We start from the raw sequence: 22,293 nt of genomic DNA on the forward strand, positions 1-22,293 counted from the left end.
CTCTTAGCAATGGCAATGTCTCCCCCCGAATAAATACCACTGATGAGCATTTCTCTGCAACTTTGGTGTATGTGTGTTGTTGTTTTGTTGGTGTGTGTGTGTGTGTGTGTTGTTTGGGGGTTTGTGTGTGTGTGTGTGTGTGTGTGTGTGCCTAGTGGGTAAAGCGTTCGCTCGTCACGCCGAAGGCCCGGGTTCGATTCCCCACATAGGTACAACGTGTGAAGCCCATTTCTGGTGTCCCCCGACGTGATGTTGCTGGAATATTGCTAAAAGCGGCGTAAAGCCAAACTCAGTCACTCATCCTAACCTTTTGACTTCATGATTTATGGATGACCGTAAGGTAAAACTCCTTCATTTGGCGATACATGTACTTGCAAGTGTTGTCAGTGCAAAAGCCAGTTTTGTCCACTTTTATCGCTACAATAATACAATACCTTGCTTATAGCTTTGCTGATTTTTGAGTTGACTGTGTTTTTTTCAAAGTATGATATTTTGAAACCCGCTTATGTCGTTCAGAATTTAACCTCCATTTCAGTTTCAAGTCCAAAAGATATCGAGATAAACTGAGAACTGAGATCAAGGCCTTGGAAGCTCTACTTCCGGTGGACAGAACCGCCCTCAGCAGGAAACTCGATAGTCAGACCGTTTTTCGGCTGGTCATCTCGTACTTCCGGTCAAAGATATTCTTCCAAGGTAGGACAAGCATGTACGAATGGCATAATGTGATCTTTGGTTTATAACCCAAACACTGTATGTAAGTGAGTTACACTGTGGAACAAAAACGATTTTACGGCAATCCAAAACATTTTTAAAAGTTTTAATCTTAACTTAAAATAAGACATTTTACTCCATCTAACGAGAGTGCTTTGGGTTCGTCTTTATATTATCAAATTTCAAATTATAGACAATTTGAAAACCGAATGATTATTGTACACACTGGGGTCAACCTTTATGAATAGAATAATTGGTTATTATTTATTAAAAATTGGTAAAAGGGTGCTCAATCCCTGTGTTGATGTGGGAGATGAATAGGTTGCCATTGTAAATGTCCTGTTCTTCGTCGATAACAAATGAATAGCCCAATAAGGTACTTCAGGTCGCTTAATATAAACTAGTGTCCAAAAAGAAACGATACCACGTTTTTCAAAGATCACTAAATGAAAACCAAACAACATAGACATTTCAAATTGATATCTTTCATTAGATAAATGATGTTACGGCATGTGTACAAAAAGTCATGGCAATCAAAGATTTACAATCATTACCACAGGGCTTTAAACGAAGTGTGGTGCCCAAAATTGAAATTTCATTTTAGCACAGTGGAGGAGGCTAGCGAGGGTAGTCTCTGAAAACAGTCTTCACGCCACTTTAGTACCGGGTATGTCCACCAGCAGCTGCGATACATGCCATGACACGCCTCCGAGCTGATGACGTCAAACGTCGGATGACGTTAGGGGCGATTCGCTGCCACTCATCCTGGAGACAATGTTCCAATTGTTGGAGGTTGGCTGGGGGCGCAGGGCGTTTCTGATTTTCCGATTGAGGTGATCCCATATGTGCTCAATGGGATTCAAATCCGGTGAACACGCTGGCCATGACAAAACCTGTATGTTGGCGTTGGCAAGGAAGTTCTGGATCAATCTTGCCGTATGAGGCCTAGCGTTATCGTGGTGGAACACGATTCCTCCTGGATGCTGTTGGGCGAATGGCTGCACGACTGGTCGTAAAACCTCATCCTGGTAACGCTGTGCATTCAGGTTCCCCCGAATAATGACGAGCCTCGTTTTCACATCACCGCAGATACTTCCCCGCATCATTACACCTTCGCCTCCAAATGCATGGACTTGCTGGATGCAGTTCGGCGCCAAACGTTCGCGAACTCTTCGGTATACTCGCTGCCGACCATCGTTCTTGTAAAGGCAAAACCGGCTTTCGTCCGAAAACAAGACACGTGCCCAGTTTCGACGTTGCCACCGCCGAACACGCCTGACCCATATCAATCGGTTGTCTCTGTTTTGACGTGTCAGGTAGACTCCGCGGTAGGGGCGACGTGCACGGATACCATGTGCCTGCAGTCTCCTGTAGACGGTTTGTCGACTGATCCGGTGTCCCAGTCCCGTCGCCGCCGTTAACGTCGCAGGAACGAAGCGGTTACGTAGGTGAAGTAACCGGATGTGGTTGTCTTGAATAGGCGTGGTCACCTGGGGTCTCCCGCTTCTCGGCCTGTCTGTTGTTCGGCCTGTTTGACGCAGCCGTCGCATTAACCTGGTAACGATTATGCGCGCGCATCCAAACGTTCTTGCTACCGCGGCGTGTGATTTTAAAATGAATGTTCAAATTATTCTGTCGTTATGGATGTGTTCTTTGTTTGATTGCTCAGGTAATGTGAGATACTGCAATTTATCACAATATACTCGCGACTCGGCCAGTCTCACAGCCAGTATATGTCACAAGCAAGATAAACCGACCATTACCTGGATATGATTTTAACCATAACTATCTCCAGATAACGAGTGTTGTTATGTTGACGACAGACAGGATTAAGATAAATATACCTTATCTGGATTGTCCAGTATGTATGATTAATCTGGGAACCACCCCTCCTCTTGTGGGTGACACATGTCTCCCGACCCCACGCAGGGTGTGGAATCTGTCAAACACTCGCTTATAAATGTTCCGTCATCACGGCTGCTAACACAACAGTGTCAACGAGAACGTTGCGTTTTACCTACTAAAGCTCACAGTTTCCCCGTATGCATAAACTGTGATAAAAAAATAGAGATAGAGGGGAATATTTGTTGATGTGTTTTATATTATAGATTTCAAGTCGCCAATATATTTCCTGCTGCGGTGACCCATTTCGATCCGATGACATCGAAAGGGTTCACGGGTTCCACATGCCTCAGCTTATCCTTCCGTGTCATGCTTAAGCATAACAAGATTTTTTCTGTTTGCATAACACCAGTGTATGACTGACTGACTGAGGTTTGGTTTTACGCCGCTTTTAGCCATATTCCAGCAACATCACGGCGGGGACACCAGAAATGGGCTTCACACATTGTACCGATGTGGGGATTCGAACCGGGTCTTCGGCGTGACGAGCCAACGCTTTAACCACTAGGCTACCCCACCGCCCCACCAGTGTATGAAATAAGGCCCGTCGGACCATTCCAGACGGGCTCTTTGACGGACGGTCTAGATTTACAGCTAGCCATCCCGATGATCTGGTAAAACTTTTTAGATGTTCCATACATATCTTGGTGTCTGGTCTGGTTAAATCCATTTTGGGCTAGTAACATTTTGAAGTTGCCAGCACTGATGTCTGGCTGGGTTTTTGGTTTATTTCATACACTGATAACACATCACTTTGTATTGTTTGGGGGTGCATTGGTTCTCCTGTGGTATAAGGCGAGCACTCCGATGTACAGAGTTGCTTCCCCTGGCGGTCCCAGGATGCTCTATGAGTTTCGAATTCCAGATTCGATCAGTTAAGGAAGTCCTTGTTTCATGTGCACATGGAGTCTTGTAATATTACATCAAGGGGAAGCATTACAGTATTGTTCTTTAAACGTTTAGTGCTTAGATTGATTGAGAGAGTGAAATACTGAAGTCAGTTTTAACGAGTTTACAGTTGGACCCTTTTTTAGTAAATGTAGTAGGTCCTGGGAATAGATGCAGGTCTAGACGTTTACCACAAACTATACATACAATCAGGCCGTGAAGTGACAATAGAATAATATTCGAGTCTACACTCGAGTGCCTGAATCCCACTGGTATGGTTGGTATCTACTTCCACAGCGGGAATGGTCCTATGTCTCTTACGAGAAATGAGATACCCTTTGTGTTGGCTGATTGATGTGTGGTGAGTCATCGATCAAATCAAGCGTACTTTATGAACATTTTCCTGAGTGGAAGCAGTTGAAGGTGCTACCGATGTTGCATCATCTTCGAAGATCTTTCTCTTCGCTTTATGAATTCCTCTGGCTATCTCTTAGCAATGGCAATGTCTCCCCGCATCAATACCACTGATGAGCATTTCTCTTTCTTTGGTGTATGTGTGTGTGTGTGTGGTGTGTGTGCGCGTGCGTGCGTGCGCGCGCGCGCGCGGATACTGCGCCTAGTGGGTAAAGCGTTCGCTCGTCACGCCGAAGGACCCGTGGTTCGATACAGTTCATGGGTACAACGTGTGCCATTTCTGGTGTCCCCGACGTGATATTGCTGGAAATTGCAAAGAAAAATTTCTCACTCACTCACCCTAACCTTTTGACTTCATGATTTATGGATGACCGTAAGGTAAAACTCCTTCATTTGGCGATACATGTACTTGCAAGTGTTGTCAGTGCAAAAGCCAGTTTTGTCCACTTTTATCGCTACAATAATACAATACCTTGCTTATAGCTTTGCTGATTTTTGAGTTGACTGTGTGTTTTTTTCAAAGATGTTTTGAAACCCGCTTATGTCGTTGAATTTAACCTCCATTTAAGTTTCAAGTCCAAAAGATATCGAATAAACTGAGAACTGAGATCAAGGCCGAAGCTCTACTTCCAGTGGACAGAACCGCCCTCAGCAGGAAACTCGATAGTCAGACCGTTTTTTCGGCTGGTCATCTCGTACTTCCGGTCAAAGATATTCTTCCAAGGTAAGACAAGCATGTACGAATGGCATAATGTGATCTTTTGGTTTTAACCCCAAACACTGTATGTAAGTGAGTTCTGTGGAACAAAAACGATTTTACGGCAATCCAAAACATTTTTAAAAGTTTTAATCTTAAATTAAAAAAATAAGACATTTTACTCCATCTAACGAGAGTGCTTTGGGTTCGTCTTTATATTATCAAATTTCAAATTATAGACAATTTGAAAACCGAATGATTATTGTACACACTGGGGTCAACCTTTATGAATAATATAATTGGTATCGTTTCTGTGTTGATGTCGGAGATGAATAGGTTGCCATTGTAAATGTCCTGTTCTTCGTCGATAACAAATGAATAGCCCAATAAGGTACTTCAGGTCGCTTAATATAGTTGGAATATTGCCCATTGTGGAGTAAAACTCACTCTCTCATCCATCCACCCACTCGCCTAAGGAACTGCCTCTGTGGCCGAATGGATAGAGTGGGTCGATACCTGGAGCCTCACGTTAAAAGTGGCCGAATGGATAGTGTGGGTTGATACCTGGAGCTTCACGTTAAAAGTGGCCGAATGGATAGTGTGGGTCGATACCTGGAGCTTCACGTTAAAAGATGGTACTTATTGTTACCCTGCCTGGCTCTAAGCTTTAATGGGATACAGCAAGAACTGGGTGCGTTTGAGTCAGTGCACTGACTGTAAGTTGTGTATCCATGCTAAAACGGCGGCATGGTATCTCTGTGGTTGTACACTATTAAACCGGCGTTAGTCCTGGCTAATACAGGCATCCATAAACATGCATACGTCGTACATTTGTTTACAGTCATACCCCGATATGTCGAAATTGGAGGGACCGTAAATGCTTCGAGTTATACATAGTTCGACACAACCGAAATAGGATAAATAAACAAGAGTATTGGCCAAGTGTTTACTGTAAGTTCGACCCATCAAACTTCGACAGTGTGTTTGTATGTATGTTATACACTTCAACGTGCCGTTACCCTCATCTATAACTTCACCTTAAACTGACTCACTCGCCTTGCACCCACCAGCTGCCGGATTCTACCAAACCGATGACGCCAAGCAGGAAGTAAAAGAACGTGAAGATGCTGACGACAAAAAAGGACCAGCCAGTGACGGGCAACACGGCATACAGGTGAGAGAACGATACAGGTATGCTCCTAATTTGATGGCGGTCAAGGAAAAACACTAACGCTCCACTCCAGCTCACCGCAGGAGAAAAGAAAGTAAAAGTTGGGGGTATATGCGACTAATTTTGGCATGATATCTTGAAATATAATCCGCGGAAACAGACAATGGTTCCGGTAAAATGTAAAACTTAGAAAAGTAAAATAATCCGAGGTATTTCACTTCCCTTATGCCTGGTTTGTTCCGAATGCATGATAATTCAAGAAACCATTTATATATTTATTATTATTATTATTATTTTTATTATTTTTTATTATTATTTTTTAATTTTTTAAATATTTTTTTATTTATTTATTTATTATTTTTTTTTTTGGTGGGGGCATTTTCTTGATTGGTTGTTTTGGGTGAGTGAGTGTGTCAAGTGTGTGGCACAAAGCTAAAGGATTAGCGTTTACAAGATAGCACCACTTCAGTCCAACGCAGGACAGAGTTTAAGTAAACTTTATGTGGGAGGTCTAATTGGTTCTGTACTCATCTATGACACCTTGAAGTGCAGACAAGACACAGTCAGTTTACCATCTGAATTTCAGTTTCCCTCTTCCCTGGTTTGTTCCGAATGCTTCGAACCCCTGGAAACATTACAAGGTGTAAAAGAAATGTTTCAAATCATATTTCTTTTTGTTGGTTTGTGTGTTTGTTATTTACATATCAACTAAAATGAACAGCTTTTTTTTAATACACGGATATTGGCGAAAAGAAGATAAACACTGAAAAACAGCCATTTTGTCGTACCACGTATCAATTTTTACAATAGTTATAAAGAGACAATCTGGGACTGAAGCACAGAACCCGAAATCAATCATTAATTATTTAGAAGAAGAAGAAGAAGTTTATTCAGTATTTGAGGCCACATGGCCAAGAGTACAAACATATAAGAACAATATTGTGCGGATGGACAGACAAAAACAATGTAATTAGTTCATTTTCATACAGGCAAGTTACGCTTTAGAAATAATGCAATTGACTTCAATAGATGTGCATTTGTTGTTGTTAAAAGTTGTTTAAATTTTAATCTTGATGGGAACGTATGGTAATAACTAGGTAAGTACAGTTTTCTTTGTACAGAATAGAATGGACACACAAGTAAAACATGAAATTCATCCTGTGTAACATTAAAATCACATTTGTCACATATCAATACATTGAAATTTATATTATTATTATAACGTTGTTGTTGAACATTTAACTTATGGCTTAAACAGCCTTAAAGGTCCTTGTTATGACAAAGTTCCAATATGTATGTTTCAGGTTCGAGGGCGGACTTGATTGCTCCATAGTCTTTTAGAAAAGATGATGTTATCCTAGAGTAACAATTTTGAATTTTAATATCTTGACATCTTTGTCTAAATTCACTTATAAACGTTTCTATATTCCCACATTCCTGTGTAATCCAAACGTAAGAAAATCCAGTTCGGAATAAAAGTAGACGCACATGCGTAACCCAGTTGCAGCTGCCACTATCGTCTTGCAACTTTAACATTTCATAACATGATTTGGGATGTCGATTATTGTCCATATGTAATATTCTGCACCAATATTTGATACATCTGCCGTAATATTTAACGCATAATTGGGTCCTGCCAATTTCACCAAGTACAGCATTGGAAGAAACATTTTTATTAACACACAGAAAACGTTTGAAAAAGAAACATTGGGTTTTCTCAATGTGAGGACGATATGAATGCCCCCAGATTTCACTACCGTACAATAATATTGGGGTTATCTTACTATCAAATATTGCTGAAGCAACTTTCAAAGATATATGTGGAAGATCTTTAAACATTTTAAATATAGTTTCACATGTCCTCGACCATATCAATTTTGTGGTAAAAATAACACCTAGATATTTATAGTGAGATACAACATTCATTTGGTTTCCATTATAGAACCATTTTTCTGATTTCTTAAGATATCCACCATTTCTAAATACTACTATACAAGATTTGTCAAGATTAACTTCTAAACCCCATTTTGAGCAAAAACGATACAATGTATCAAGTTTTCTTTGTAAACCAATAAGTGTCATCAAGCAAGCTAACATCATCTGCAAAAAGCAGTAATAGAATATCATTTAAACCATCTTTGACAAATATTCCTCTTAATCCACAGTTATTCATTTCATCCACAAACTTGTTGATAACAAGTATAAACAGAGCTGGGCTAAGCATGCAACCTTGCTTTACCCCAGATGATGTGTTAAAGATTTCAGATCTCTTATTTCCAACTTTAACACAAGCTGATACCTTGTCATACATATCTTTCAGCAACTTGAACATTTTACCATGGACATTAATTATTTAGTATGACAATAATAAAATAATGTGGCAACAATTATTTTCGACTTCCAAACCCCATTTGGTACACGGGATTCGCCGGATTCAGAGGGTAAGATTACTTGCAATTGGGACTGGACAGTGTGGTACAATGGGCGCAAATAATGTTGAATTTAACAATTTTAAAGTTTAAAAGATACAATAACTTACCCAAAAGAATTCCCGAATATGTTTTTTTTCGACATTTTTAAAGTAAGTTAACGTCAAGTCGTACCCTTTACACAATGCTTTCCATATATGTTACGTGTTCTACGGTACTCAGGGGCAATAAACGAACGGGTGAAAATTATATGGTACATGTATTTGGGATCAATGGGAGAGGTAGACTATTAAATTTAATTGGTGTCTGACATTACATATTTTTCAGAAGTTATTACATTGCATATGATCTTAAAAATGTTTAAATAAAAGCCACGAAACGTTCATTTTCGGAAAACGTTCCGCAGCTACAGTTGATCTAGGCTTGCCAAATGTTATTTGACTTCACTGTATACTGTATATATTTGTCTCATTGTCTGTACTACACAATAGGGAGGTGTCAGGGTGGGTTCCTCGCAATTTCACTTCCTAGTCAGTTGCTTATTATCATAGGATATTTATATAGCGCACATATCCACGCAACTAGTACATGCTCAAGGCGCTGGAGTGTTCCCTTGATCATTGGATGTCAGTCTCAACGGCACATCGTATTATCAATCTCAACTCCCCGGGACCATACAACTCTTGCAGCCACTAGGCGCAGTTATTGTGGCTTTCTCATCCTTACGAGGTACCCGTTCACAGCTGGGTGGACTGGGACACATAGTCACAGTACTTTACTGCACGTTGCTGTACCTGCAACAAGGTATTTGCACGTATTCATGTGGCCACTTGGGACCCGTGAAGGTCCGGGTTAGAATATTGATCTTCAGTAACCCATGCTTGTCGTAAGAGGCGACTAACGGGATCGGGTGGTCAGGCTGGCTGACTTGGATGACACATGTCATCGGTTCCCAATTGCGCAGATCGATGCTCATGCTGTTGATCACTGGATTGTCTGGTCCAGACTCGATTATTTACAGACCGCCGCCATATAGCTGGGATATTGCTGAGTGCGGCGTAAAACTAAACTCACTCATGTACCCACCATCTGGTCATTTACCAACGGATTCGTGGGTTCTTCTAAGTGCACGGGGTTGTGTACTGCACACTAGGGATTGAACAACACTGAAAGAGTCTACAGACAAAGTTGACTTCAAGGTTTCTACACCGGTCACGGGTGGGCTCGATCCCGGCACCCCAAGCCTTAGCCAGCTCGCCCACCATGCCCTTAATTTGCGCCTTCTGTTCTGTTGTGACGTATTTGGGGGTATCAAGGTATAGTAGATATTTATTTAAAAAATAAAATAAAAAAAATTCCAAAAGGTGAAAAGAACACTCATAGTCTTACTATGGCAGGTTTTCGCCGAACTTGTCAAAATATTCAAATACCCTTTCCTGGTACACCTGTTATCGACCGACTGTCATAAACCGTAGCCTAGATTTGTAAACTCGAATCAGTTTTGAGATACATCACCATTAAAACATGTTCCCCCGTTTTCTATTACTTTGTTAGTTTAAAAACAATCCTATTGAAAAACCTTCTGGTGGCCAGCTTCTCGCTTTGTGGTACAGATAATGCAGGTAGAAGTCATAAGTCATCACAATCCAATATATGTTTACACAAATCCCCCAACGCAAACAAACCTCGCCGATCAGATAGCGATTCCGGCAAACACAGTTTTCCATGGCGGGCCGGCTAATTGTAGAGTTTACAAGTTTAAATCCGCCGCGATTATACTGACAGGCAAGATAAATGCCTCAGGTCTTAACCGCCCTCCATGACACCACGGTGCGGCACTTGTAGGGGAGAGGGTGGGCAGTGAGCGTTCCTACAGGGTCCCACCCACACCCGGCAACACCCTCACTACATAGACCACTCGCCCGTCGACTAATTTCCCTAACATACCAATCTCAATACACTAGGCTCGCTCAGGATAGGAGAGCTTACACTGGCACAGGGTCGTTGCCTCAATGACTATCCGAAAACCATTCTATAGACTAACGCTTAGTCTCTGAATATATATAATTTTCATAGTAACAAACAAACCCATATAAATTGAAAGGGAGCCCCAAGGAGACCAGAAATCTAGACTTTTTTCATTTAGGACTTTAGCATTGCAGATAGGGCTAGGCAGTAGGGAAAATGTGGTTCAGGGACTAACCATTCTGCAACGATAGTCTTATTGAAAGTGTGAAAGTTTTATGAGCGCTTCATCATGAGAAGAATTATTATTTTAACTTTAATTTATTTTAATGCCGTATGTAACATTGTTAAGATATATGATTAGTCAACTAAACTATGTATCGTTTCAACAAGAGTCGGCTTCTTGTTACTCAGGCAACGCTTGTGATAATGTACATCACTTCCTATTAGAATGTAAACTGTATAGCATTCAAGGAGAGACATTAATGTTAAATTTGAAAAGTATTGTAAAATGTGACTCTCCAATCACATTGTCATTAATGTTACTTGGAAGCCCAGATATGACTATTCAACAGAATGAACGTTTTCAAATGTGTACAAACTTGTATTTATCAATCAAAACGTTTTTGAGTGATCACTTACGTTGTGTCCCTTTGTCTTTTCTCTTTAACCTCCTGTACCTTTTCTCTATTCCTTCCAAAGATGTATAATATTGAAAATGCATGTATGTACATATCAGGGTGGGTATTTTAAGTTAGATAACTTGTCTCCAAACCCTTTCACATTTGTGAATAAAATCTGTTTAAATTACTAACCTCATTGATGAAGAAAACATGTTCAGCAGATCAAATTGACTGTAATTTCAGTAGAATATTTTGGCGGAATTGTCTGATACCGACTCGATTAATTACAGACCGCCGCCATATTGCTGAGTGCGGGGTTAGACAACAAACAAAACTTGTATATCATTAAAAAATATCACTAAAATACCAAGGAAAGAATTTTATATTGAACGCAAAGCTGAAAAAGGGGGGGGAAGAGCGATAGCCAAATGGCTAAAGCGTTCGATCGCCACACCAAAGACCCGGGCTCGATTCCCCACGTGTGTGATTTAAAGTGTCCCTGTCGTGAAATTGCTGGAATATTGCTAAATGCGGCGAAAAACGTGTATTTTCAAGCTTTCCTAGACTGAATCATAACAAACGTTATACATTTAAATAGCTTACATACTACAAGGTGTTTATTGTAAAAAACGTTTAGCACGTACTGTGGCCCATTAAAGTCAGTTTTCAAGACAGGCATGGGGCTAACAAGAGATTGGCTCGGTACTCCAAGCTATTGTAGTATCATCTCTCGTTTACCTTATACAGTGATCCGGGTTAATCCAGACGGTAACCTTGTAGCAGAAAGGGAGGGAATAATGCCACTCTGAATGTTGGGTTTGCGGATGAACCAGGTTAAACTGTATATGAAACACACTAACCTGACACGTCATTGTTACACACATATAACTCTGTTATATATACATGTTGTGGAACATAGATCTGACTGTTTCGAATGTAATGTATATTTGATCAATTTAATAGAAACAGGTAATTGTTGAAAAGTTATTGGAAAATAATTCGTGAAAAAAAAATCATATAATGTTTTGAAATGAATAAACTATGTGACAAACTGCAACATATCACGTAATATCGCCTGTGATACCTGTATCACATACATCACAATCGAATAACTATTTCTAGTTTCAGTTTTTAAAAGTGTATACTTTCTTTCTAATAGGCGTTTCAACAACATAATAATATCAGCAAAATCAGACACATTTTATTGCACGTTTGGAAGACACACAGACCTTAAGTTCACACAATCAGTGACGACATATTACCGAGATATTATTGACGTCTTTACACATAGGTGAATACGTTCTACACAATGTATAGTTGTGGGCAAATTCAAAGGTCCTCTTGGCAAATCCAGTCACACGTCTCTTCAAACATAGCATCAGCTTTTCATCAGGGTATCCAGTTCCTTCTCAAACTGCCGCACCACCCTGTTGTTCATGAACAGCAGCGACCCTTGAGGGAGGAACCGGCTGAGAACCAGCCCCACCCTGTCCGTCCTCAGTCCAACGTCGGTCGGCTGGGTGAGGACGCGCACGTGCTCCTGTAGGTAACGGATCAGCAGTCTCAGAACCGATTCCGCCAGTAACCGATTTTCAGTTGTGTCACAAACCAACGCGAATCCGGTGTATCCTGCGCCCATCCACGTGACAAACTGCTCGGAATCAGTAGTCAACAATATATGGCCTGTTTCTAAATCGGGAAGGGTGTCATCGTTTCCAAGTCTCAGTACATCTTCTTCGACAGACCTATTGGCCAGCGATCTACGGAACTGGTATTCCGAATGAACCATATCAGCTATTTGTTGTCGCTGTTTTCGCCTGCCTGATCGGACCTCGGCTGCTGTGGTGCTCTCGTCAACAATGTCGACGTCATACGGAACAAAGTGCTTGTAGTATATGATCTTACTCGATCCAGGCAACAAAGTGTTGATTATGAACGTGTAAACCATGTTGTGTAAGCTTGGATCACTCCATGGGCAGTTACACGGTCGTCGCGTCCGCGTGAGCGTTGTCAGTGAACCCGGAAGCGAATGTGTGTTTACATGCTAAATGAGAGTGGCTTCCCTTTAGTAGATTTGGCGGGAAATACAGACATTCTCCATTACCATCTTTGAATCATATGGGTGTGTGGGTTTCTGTTTACAGTGCCAAAGATATTTTTATATATAAATTCAAACCTCGGGATACAAATATAACCTAATTAATTTTATCTATTTAAACTATTATAATTACATAGTGTCTATTTAGAGTGAGTGAGTGAGTTAAGTTTTACGCCGCACTCAGCAATATTCCAGCTATATGGCGGCGGTATGTAAATAATCGAGTCTGGACCAGACAATCCAGTGAGCAACAGCATGAGCATCGATCTAAGCAATTGTGAACCGATGACATGTGTCAACCAAGTCAGCGAACCTGACCACCCGATCCCGTTAGTCGCCTCATACGACAAGCATGGGTTACTGAAGGCCAATATTCTAACCCGGACCTTCACGGCTGTCTATTTTAGATAGCTGAAGCACAGAAATTATTTTAGGTAGCTGGAGCGTTGAATTTATTCTGGATATATGAATCACATGAAATCCTTTGACTTTCAAAACTTTTGTGAGATAAAATCAGATATTTTGTTATTAAAAGACTGATCCCGACAGTTAGGCAAATGAAGAGTTCTCCCTTTTTGGGTGGCTAAGGATAAAACAAAAAAGAAATAGTTATCTGATGGTGATGTTTCTAATACGGGTATTATCGGAGATATTATCAAATAGTATGTCACAACGGGTCAGCTCAACAAACATTGTGACACAATTTTAAATTACACAGTAATTTCAACTATTTAGATTATTTTGCCAGTCTGTTTATCTGTTTTGTGTCTATCAAGTTACGGAAAACAAAATATTTATTGAATAAAAGTTAAATAATATTTCCATAATGATAAACTACGTTCAGTCTTCTTCTAGATACGATGTTTTTATGGGTTGTTTTTGTTGTTGTTTTAAATGTACACATATAATAACTTTGAAAAAAAAAGAATATTTACCTGCGTCTTCATGAAAAATGTATGGTTACTGGAAGAGATAAACTTACTATCTGACAAGGAAAGACCAATATCTTATGGGGGCGGTTGGGAAGTTCAATGGTTAAGGCGTCTGCTCGTCACGTTGAAGACTCAGGTTTGATTCTACACATGGGTACAATGTGTGAAGCCAATTTCTAGTGTCCCCCGCCGTGATATTGCTTGACTATTGCTAAAAGCGGCGTAAAACCACACTCACTCACTCCAATATCTTGTGTTTGTTTGTTGATTCAGCTTCTGGATGGCTTCCTTCTCGTCATCACCTCGGACGGGACGGTGCTGTATGTGTCGGAGAACATCCTGCAGTATCTCGGCTTCAATCAGGTAGGGATACTTATTTATAAATCCATGTAAACGTTGTCAGGTTCATCACTCCTGCTCATACGACAGGCACCGTGCTTCTATGTATTCCTATTTTATTACACCAATCACTTATTTATTGGTGTTATAAAGTCAAATTAACATAATATATCTTAAATTAAAGTTTTCAATATCAATAAAAAGATTTAGTGACAATTTGAAGTTCTTGAAATTCATTTAGAAGTGAATACATGACACGTTTTTCTGGATAACAACCTGTTGTTATTCTTTATAGGACGTTTCAGAGCTAACGCTCGCAATCACCTGATGAAGGAGCAAGAATTAGCTCTGAAACATGGTGTAAAGAATAAAAAGAAGTTGTTATTCATAAAAACGTGTCATGTATTCATTTTCGTCCATCTTCTAAATGCCTGTCAAGAACTTTAATACCGGTGGAATAATTACACGTTTATCGTCAGGTTGACCTCATGCACCGGTGTGTATACGGCGTTATCCACCCAGGTGACCACCAGGAGGTCAAGGTCGTTCTGGAGCACACGCTAGGACCCATACAGCTGCAGACGACAACTGCGGTAAGTCGGGTGGGGGTGTGTGGTGTGTGTGTGTGTGTGTGTTCCCTATAAACAGAGCTGTATGATACCCAAAATACCATATGGCCAAACAATTAAGAGTGACTGTGTGGCTGTATGTTTACGCAGCATTAGCGAAAGTCCAACATATCACGATAGGGACACCAGAAACTCGCTTTACACATTGTATCCAGTTGGCGAATAAACCACGGACGGTCGACGTGGCCACCCTACAACCACATGGCCACCCTACAGCCGTGGCAGATGCTTGAGACAAAATATTTTTTGGCTGCTGTATCAAACTTCAATGGGGCGATGGGGTAGCCTTAGTGGTTAAAGCGTTCGCTCGTCACGCCGAAGATCCAGGCTCGATTCCCCACATGGGTACAATATGTGAAGCCCATTTCTGGTGTCCCCGCCGTGATATTGCTGGAATATTGCCTAAAGCGACGTAAAACCTAACTCACTCTCTCAAGCACTCAAACTTAAAAGCATAGAAATCATTTCACAAAACCTGCTTCCCTGGCGCTAAGAAAGTTGACTCTATCAAATGTAAGAGTAAAACATCATAAAAGTATTATTAAACCAGCTCAACTCCTACCCCCGTTAAAACTATACATCAAAGTGTCGGCTCCAATCACAAAACCAGGATGATATTTCAGGAGTCCTCGGACAAGGAGGGTGAGGTCCCTGAGAAGCCGGACACCTGCAAGCCGGTGTCTTTCCTGTGCCGGATGAAGTGCTTCAACGGAACCTCGGCAGGGTATCTCGTAAGTAGTACAGAGACAAGCACTAGCAGTTATATAAACGTGAACCTCGGTAATCCGGACGATACCAGACAAATTAATGGATGGATGCAGAGTAATGCAGACTATTCCAACGCAAAGCCTCGCCTTACTACCATACCATTATTTAGTATATCCCACACACACCATACCATTATTCAGTATATTCCCACACACAGCCTCACCATTCTACAATACAATGGTCCGCATATTACTCCCTAAAGCCTCGCCGTATTACCGTACAAGTTTCTGCATATTTCAACACAAAGCCATACCATACAATTTTCGCGCGGTGGGTTAGCCTTGCAGTTAAGCGTTTGTTCGTCAAGCCCCGCGTTCGATTCCCCACATGGGTACAATGTGTGAAGCACATTTCTGGTGTCCCCCGCCGTGATATTGCTGGAATATTGCTATAAGCGGAGTAAAACAAACCTCACTCACTCACCATACAATTGTCTGCATACTATACAAAGCCTCGCCGTATCATTATACTGACTGAATGAGTTTAGTTTTACGCCGCTTTTAGCAATATTCCAGCAATATCACGGCGGGGGACACCAGAAATGGGCTTAACACATTGTGCCCATGGTATCATTATACACTTTTCCACATATCACTTGTGACACAAACCCTCATCATATTACCAAACACTTCGGTTACTAAACGAAGCATCGACATATTATCATACCTCATAAGAGTACTAGTGAGTGAGTGAGTTCAGCTTTACGCCGCACTCAGCAATATTCCAGATATATGGCGGCAGTCTGTAAATAATCGAGTCTGGATCAGACAATTCAGTGATGCATCGATCTAAGTAATTGTGAACCGATGACATGTGGCAACCAAGTCAGCGAGCCTGACCACCCGATCCCGTTAGTCGCCTCTTACGACAAGCATGGGTTACTGAAGATCAATATTCTAACCCGGACCTTCACGAGTCCCTCGGCAAAGAATAACATTCACATCATATAAAAATGGTTCATCTAAATTGTTCATCTTGTGAAAATATACAACATAATTTAGTAGCAACAATACATTTATGAAGATGACAACATCATATTTGCATGTAACATGTTATACAGCCAGTGGACATCGTGTGATTTATTCCATATTAATTCCTGACAGAAGATGCTCTGCTCTGGGAAGGTGGAACACCTGTCTCAGCTGTCCAAGTCCAACAGAACATCCTGCCAGATTCTGTTCCTGTTCTGTCATCCATTCATGATCAACACAACGGAAGTCGACCAGGAACTCAAGCAAAACGTCTTCTGGTCCAAACACGACCTTGACCTCTCCATCAGAGAAATCGATAAGAAGTAATCCAGATTTCCTATCTTCTAATATTTGTTGTTGGTTGGTTTATTGTTGTTTTGTTTTGTTTGTTTGTTTGTTTGTTTTCCTATGTCGACAATAATTTGATGCGTATGTTTCAGAGCGCTTCCTGTGACAGGTTACACCAGCCCAGAGATGGAGGGTCGCTCTTTCTACTCCCTCATCCACCCAGAAGACATCGCAACATGTGCAGCTTGTCACAGGCAATGTATGTTGTGTTTCATTGTCCATACGAAAAAATCATTAGATAATGCGATGTTAACGAGGACTGTTTTTGTACGTTTAAAGGCGGAGTGAGTGATTGAGTTGGGTTTTACGCCGCTTTGAGAAATATTCCAGCAATATCACGGCAGGGGACACCGGAAATAGGCTTTACACATTGCACACTTGTGGGGAATCGAACCCGGGCCTTTTCGGTAAAGTTGAACGCTTTAACCACTGACTACCAAAGGAGGACATTATATATTGAATGACGGTGCAAGATGATTGACTGACTGACTGACTGAGTTTGGTTTTACGCCGCTTTTAGCATAATTTCAAGCAATATCACGGCGGGGGACACCAGAAATGGGCTTCACTCATTGTACCCATGTGGGGATTCGAACCCGGGTCTTCGGCGTGACGAGCCAACGCTTTAACCACTAGACTACCCCACCGCCCCTACCAAAGGAGGATATAGATAGATGTCTAAAGCGTTTGTAATGTGAGGGGGTCCTTGGTGTCCGACGCCGTCATATGGCTGGAATAATGCTAAATGCGGCGTAAAACCTGACTCGGTCACTCATACTAGGACGTTTGAATCCGACCCTTCAGGCATAACAATAACCTTAAGAAACCTGTGGTAGCGGCCAAGTCGTGTGTACGATTCCACCAACCACATTTTAGAATCACAATCAATCCCGGTTTTCATAGGGTGAACAATTGACTTGTGTTTGTGAAGGATGGCACATGTTGGGCAGGATACGCTCACCCTTTATCGAACATCTGGTATCATAACTATTTGAAAGCAATTCATAAACAGCTGTCTATGATATGGTCAGAATCGTACAATGGAGATTACTTATCGTATGTTTAGAGAAGGGCGGTTGGGTAGCCTAGTGGTTAAAGCGTTCCCTTGTCATGCCGAAGACCCGGGTTCGATTCCTCACATGGGTAGTGTCCATTTCTTGTATCTCACGCCGTGATATTGTTGGAATATTGCTAATAGCGGCGAAAAGCCATACTCACTCACAATGATTAGAGAATAGTGAGTATTTAGTTTTACGCCGCACTCAGCAATATTCCAGCTATATGGCTTTGAATAGAGAATAGGTTTTCGGGCGTCTGTTACCACAGAGTAGACGTTTCCATTCATATGTATGTGTACATGTATGTATTTGTGTGCGTGCGTGTAGTCACTTTAACCATGTAAACAAATATAGTCTCCTTTCCTCTCGTAGTGACAGACAGCAGTGACGTACAAACCATGTACTTCCGGCTGCAAAACAAACATGGCGGGTGGGTGTGGCTGCAGAGTCGCGGCAAGGTCATCTCGAAAAACTCCAAGAAGTTCTCCATCGTCTTCTCACATTGTCCGGTTAGGTAATATAGAACCATGTACTCCTTTTACGTCCATTTATCTTACCTTGCCTTTATGTTGTTGAGAACGTCGCAAATACGTAAGGTACATTTCACATGTTCCCCTCATACATTGCCGAACAGCTGGCATTACATTTTCCGACATGTTTACATATGTACGATATTTTCCGAATGAAATAGATCCAAGGGGAATAACTCTTTGTTTCTGTCGTCCTCTATAATTGATTATTAACTGTGGTATTCTTGACGATTCGGACCAAACGGCGCTTGCACAAGACATATATGTAATATAGTTTGGTGCGTGGAAGGTTCCTCGGGTGACATGGGTTGATGTCGCCTCTGTGTTAGTTTATGTGCCCAGGGCCCTCCGAGCATCTAGGGTAGCCTAGTGGTCAAAGCGTTCGCTCGTCACGCCAAAGACTCGGGTTAGATTCCCCACATGGGTACAATGTGTGAAGCCCATTTCTGGTGTCCCCCGCCGTGATATTGCTGGAATATTGCTTAAAGCGGCGTAAAACTATACTCACTCGCTCACTCACTCGAGCATCAACCTATGTCCCCCTCTAGATTGGTTGATAACTTATTATTAGAACATTATTCATCCCAACATATGTTCGCTCTGTTGCAGGGAGGAGGACAGCACATACATCCAGCAAGAATCTGTCCTCAGACAGCGCTACGCCATCAACGACCTCATGTGCATATCACAAATACCAGAGTACGGCTCGGTCTGGAAGGACGGTCCGAATATCATGGAGCCCAGCATGAAGAGAATGTGCTTCCAGACCCACCCTGGTACACAGGACGAGGCCCTGGTGGCTGTCCACAGTCTGTCAGGGGCTCCCTGTCCATCCAGCTGGCACGCTCTGTCAGACAGACACTCACCCATCCTGCCGTCTAGTCACGTGGCCCACAAGATCTCCCAACGAGAGAAGCAGCTTCAGTACCAGGAGTTCAAGCGACGTCAGCAGACCCAGATGGATCAGACGGCGTTCAAGATGATGACGGAATGGGAGGATCAGGGTTATGACTGTGCCCAAGAGATTCCAGCACAGACAATGAATGAATTCAGAGGGCAGAATCTGTACCCCTGCTCCGCAGACAATGGACACGATTCCACGTGGAATACACCTGACGATTTGCCCCAGAAGCAAGGATTTCAGTTTGGCCGGTTCCAAGCTAATGATGCTTCGTTTCAAAGAAGCATGCTTCAGTCTTTCTCAGCTCAGGGTTACAACTGTCCACCTTTCCAGATGATGCAAGGTCTTTCCATGTCAGGGTATTACCCCCACCCACCCTATGTCCACAACATGCCGCCGTCCCCACCCCCATCACCCCAGCACAACCACTACAACGTAGACGTCTACCCTCGAAGGACGCCCCCGCCTCCGCCACGACTTCAGTATCAACACTCGCTCCTACGGGATCAGGGGGATTCAAATAGGACATTTAACACCGCAAATTATTCGTGTTTTCAGCAGAACTATGTTGCAGCGCCCTGTATTCAGGATTTACAAAGAACGGCAGAAAAATATTTAGGTTACTGTGAATACGAACAGGGGACTCGCTCTTTACAGAGACAACACGTGCCTCGAGAAAGTGTTGGGAACTGTAGACCACAGAACAGTAGATCCAATCAAAGACCTATGGGACCGTATGAATCAGCATTTTCCCTACAGGGTTCCATGAAACCGAGCCCTTCGTCTAGTCAGTCATGCGCATATGCTGCAAGGTGCCGTGTGCAAAATAATGAAAGGAGCCAATCGCAGGCTCAGGTTGAAAATCACATGATGATCGTAGAGCACGGACAGCCCGTGCATGCTAGAGGCTACATGGATCTTCCATCTATTGGCAGCTTCCTGGAGTATCTGAATGAAGTCTGACAATATCAACGATTCGTCTGTGCTCATAAACTCACGAAGGACAATGCAAAATACAACTTAGAATTTCAACATTTCTGAGGATCACCTTTTTTTCCTGATTTATGTGTTTCTTTCACATTTTCACCATCCATGTGCAAGAATTATCCTGAGTAGTGTGACGTCATACTTGATGGAGGTCACGTGGTTACATAACGGCAAATGGGGAGACCACTAGGTCAAAAGTTATACCTACGTAAAAGAGGCCTCAATCTTCCTCGTTGGATATTGAACAATGTGTCTGTGTTACAAACTCAAGCAGTTAAGTCAACACTTAATTATACAACATGCGACCAAAATGATGAACACCCATTGGATCAAAGCCATTTGCTAACATGTTGATAGTGAATTTGATACAGGGAGTGCATGCACTCTCCACCTGTTTCTTCAAGCAGGCTTCAACCGTTTCATTCAACAAGTATATAAATGATCGGACTTACTTAAAAGGACACTCGTGATAATACTAAAACTACTCTATATATTTTCAACGGCATTAAACTGAATTGAAAGCAAATCAACAAATCAAAATCGCCATGCTTTTCCAAACGGCTTCATTTCCGCTTGTTGGTTGTTATGTCTGATAAAATGGCCGGCTTCATTACAGTCTTTGCGTTTACTGTTTGACTCAGGTGTTAGAAACCCCTAGGGAGCATCACTTCTGTACCTCACACTCTGGTCCAAGTGGTCCCCTGGTGGCCCCGTCTTCTACGACACATTCAGTTTAGATCTACAGAGATGCGCTCGGGTTCGCAAGGACATGATCTTGGTGTCGAATCCCAGACTCGGTTTTAACTGATTTGCCAGTTGAAAGGGAATACTCTATAAACCTGAAAGCGGCCGTTGATAAAAGTTGCTGTCATTGTGTGTGTGTATCAAACCTTTAATAAATTATGTGTATTCGATGTACAGCTTCTCTTAAATGACCTTTATAAAGAGTGTGCAGACAAACTTCACTACACGTTAACAAAAGAGGAGAAAGAGGGTGAGAAATGATGATTTTTAGGGGGGGTGTCACTCATTTTGTTCTGGGAATGTAGGGGGTCAGCAATTTTGTACACATGTGCTAGGGGGTCAGCAATTACACTACCCTACCCTGACATCCTGACATTAAATTTGTTAATTCCTGACATCAAATTTATAAGAAATGGCAATATATTCTTCAGCTCGGAGGCTAAACTTGGATGCAACGTTTTATGAGATATGGCGTTTACATATGTTTCATAAGTGGTCAAAGTGTTCTGGTGTACTTGAAATAGGTCAAGGTCACCCAAATCGACTGGATTCTGCGTAATCCTCCAATGTAGGCTGTCACCAAATTTGAAGACATTGGGTTCAACAGTGCATGGGATATATCGCGTTAACAAGAGTTAAATAGAGAAAAATAGTCAAAGTGTTGTGGTGTCCTTGAAAATAAGAAAAAGGTCAAGGTCACCCATATCGACTGGTGTCTGCGGAATCCCCCAACGTAGGCTGTCACCAAATTTGAAGACATTGGATGCAACAGTTCATGAGATATCGCGTTAACAGGAATCGGGACGGACGTACGGACGGACGCTGCTGAATACAGTGTCACCCATTCCGCGTTGCGGCGGGGGACTAACAGTGATCTGTCATTTACTTACTCACTCACTCACACTGCGATGAAAATATAAAGTTTGATCCAAATAAAATCAAAGCGATCTTGACATTTGACATTACATGATTCTGCACACTGGAGTTTTAAGGGTTGGTTCTAGAAATCCTATGAACTTGCAAGACAATCGGAAGTATTTTTCTAATATGGACAGACAGACAGTTTATTTTCAATACTTCAGGCTCAAGGCCCCTGGTACAAATGCAGATAAAACATTTTAACATTTGCCACGTGATGTACATATTGAAATTTGATGACTGTTTACACATTTCTAATTGCAAACACAT

General features: G+C 41.8%; 2 protein-coding genes across 2 annotated transcripts; one reads left to right on the plus strand and one right to left on the minus strand.

Annotated features, from left to right (window-relative positions):
• Positions 1 to 329: 329 nt before the first annotated feature.
• LOC124271634 (circadian locomoter output cycles protein kaput-like) lies at positions 330 to 20,659 on the plus strand. Its single transcript, XM_046706788.1, has 10 exons — positions 330 to 340; positions 536 to 693; positions 5,683 to 5,786; positions 14,104 to 14,193; positions 14,649 to 14,762; positions 15,422 to 15,529; positions 16,670 to 16,860; positions 16,978 to 17,084; positions 18,316 to 18,457; positions 19,083 to 20,659. The coding sequence occupies exons 1-10, from the start codon at positions 330 to 332 to the stop codon at positions 20,335 to 20,337; spliced, it is 2,280 nt and encodes a 759-aa protein (XP_046562744.1). The 3' UTR covers positions 20,338 to 20,659.
• LOC124271668 (AP-5 complex subunit sigma-1-like) lies at positions 11,987 to 12,830 on the minus strand. The gene has a single exon (XM_046706826.1). It carries the CDS (start codon positions 12,746 to 12,748, stop codon positions 12,179 to 12,181), a length of 570 nt encoding a protein of 189 aa, XP_046562782.1. The 5' UTR covers positions 12,749 to 12,830; the 3' UTR covers positions 11,987 to 12,178.
• Positions 20,660 to 22,293: the final 1,634 nt, after the last annotated feature.

Source organism: Haliotis rubra, unplaced genomic scaffold, assembly GCF_003918875.1.
Source record: "Haliotis rubra isolate DU_JTF1 unplaced genomic scaffold, ASM391887v1 Scf162, whole genome shotgun sequence".
Classification (NCBI taxonomy): Eukaryota; Metazoa; Mollusca; class Gastropoda; order Lepetellida; family Haliotidae; genus Haliotis; species Haliotis rubra.

Bases quoted from the DNA above. Each gene is read 5' to 3' on its own strand.
- LOC124271634 (XM_046706788.1), top strand. The intron at 694-5,682 runs GTAGGACAAGCA...TGCACCCACCAG, and splicing joins GTCAAAGATATTCTTCCAAG to CTGCCGGATTCTACCAAACC. The intron at 14,194-14,648 runs GTAGGGATACTT...GTTTATCGTCAG, and splicing joins AGTATCTCGGCTTCAATCAG to GTTGACCTCATGCACCGGTG.
- LOC124271668 (XM_046706826.1), bottom strand. From the start codon at position 12,748: ATGGTTTACACGTTCATAATCAACACTTTGTTGCCTGGATCGAGTAAG.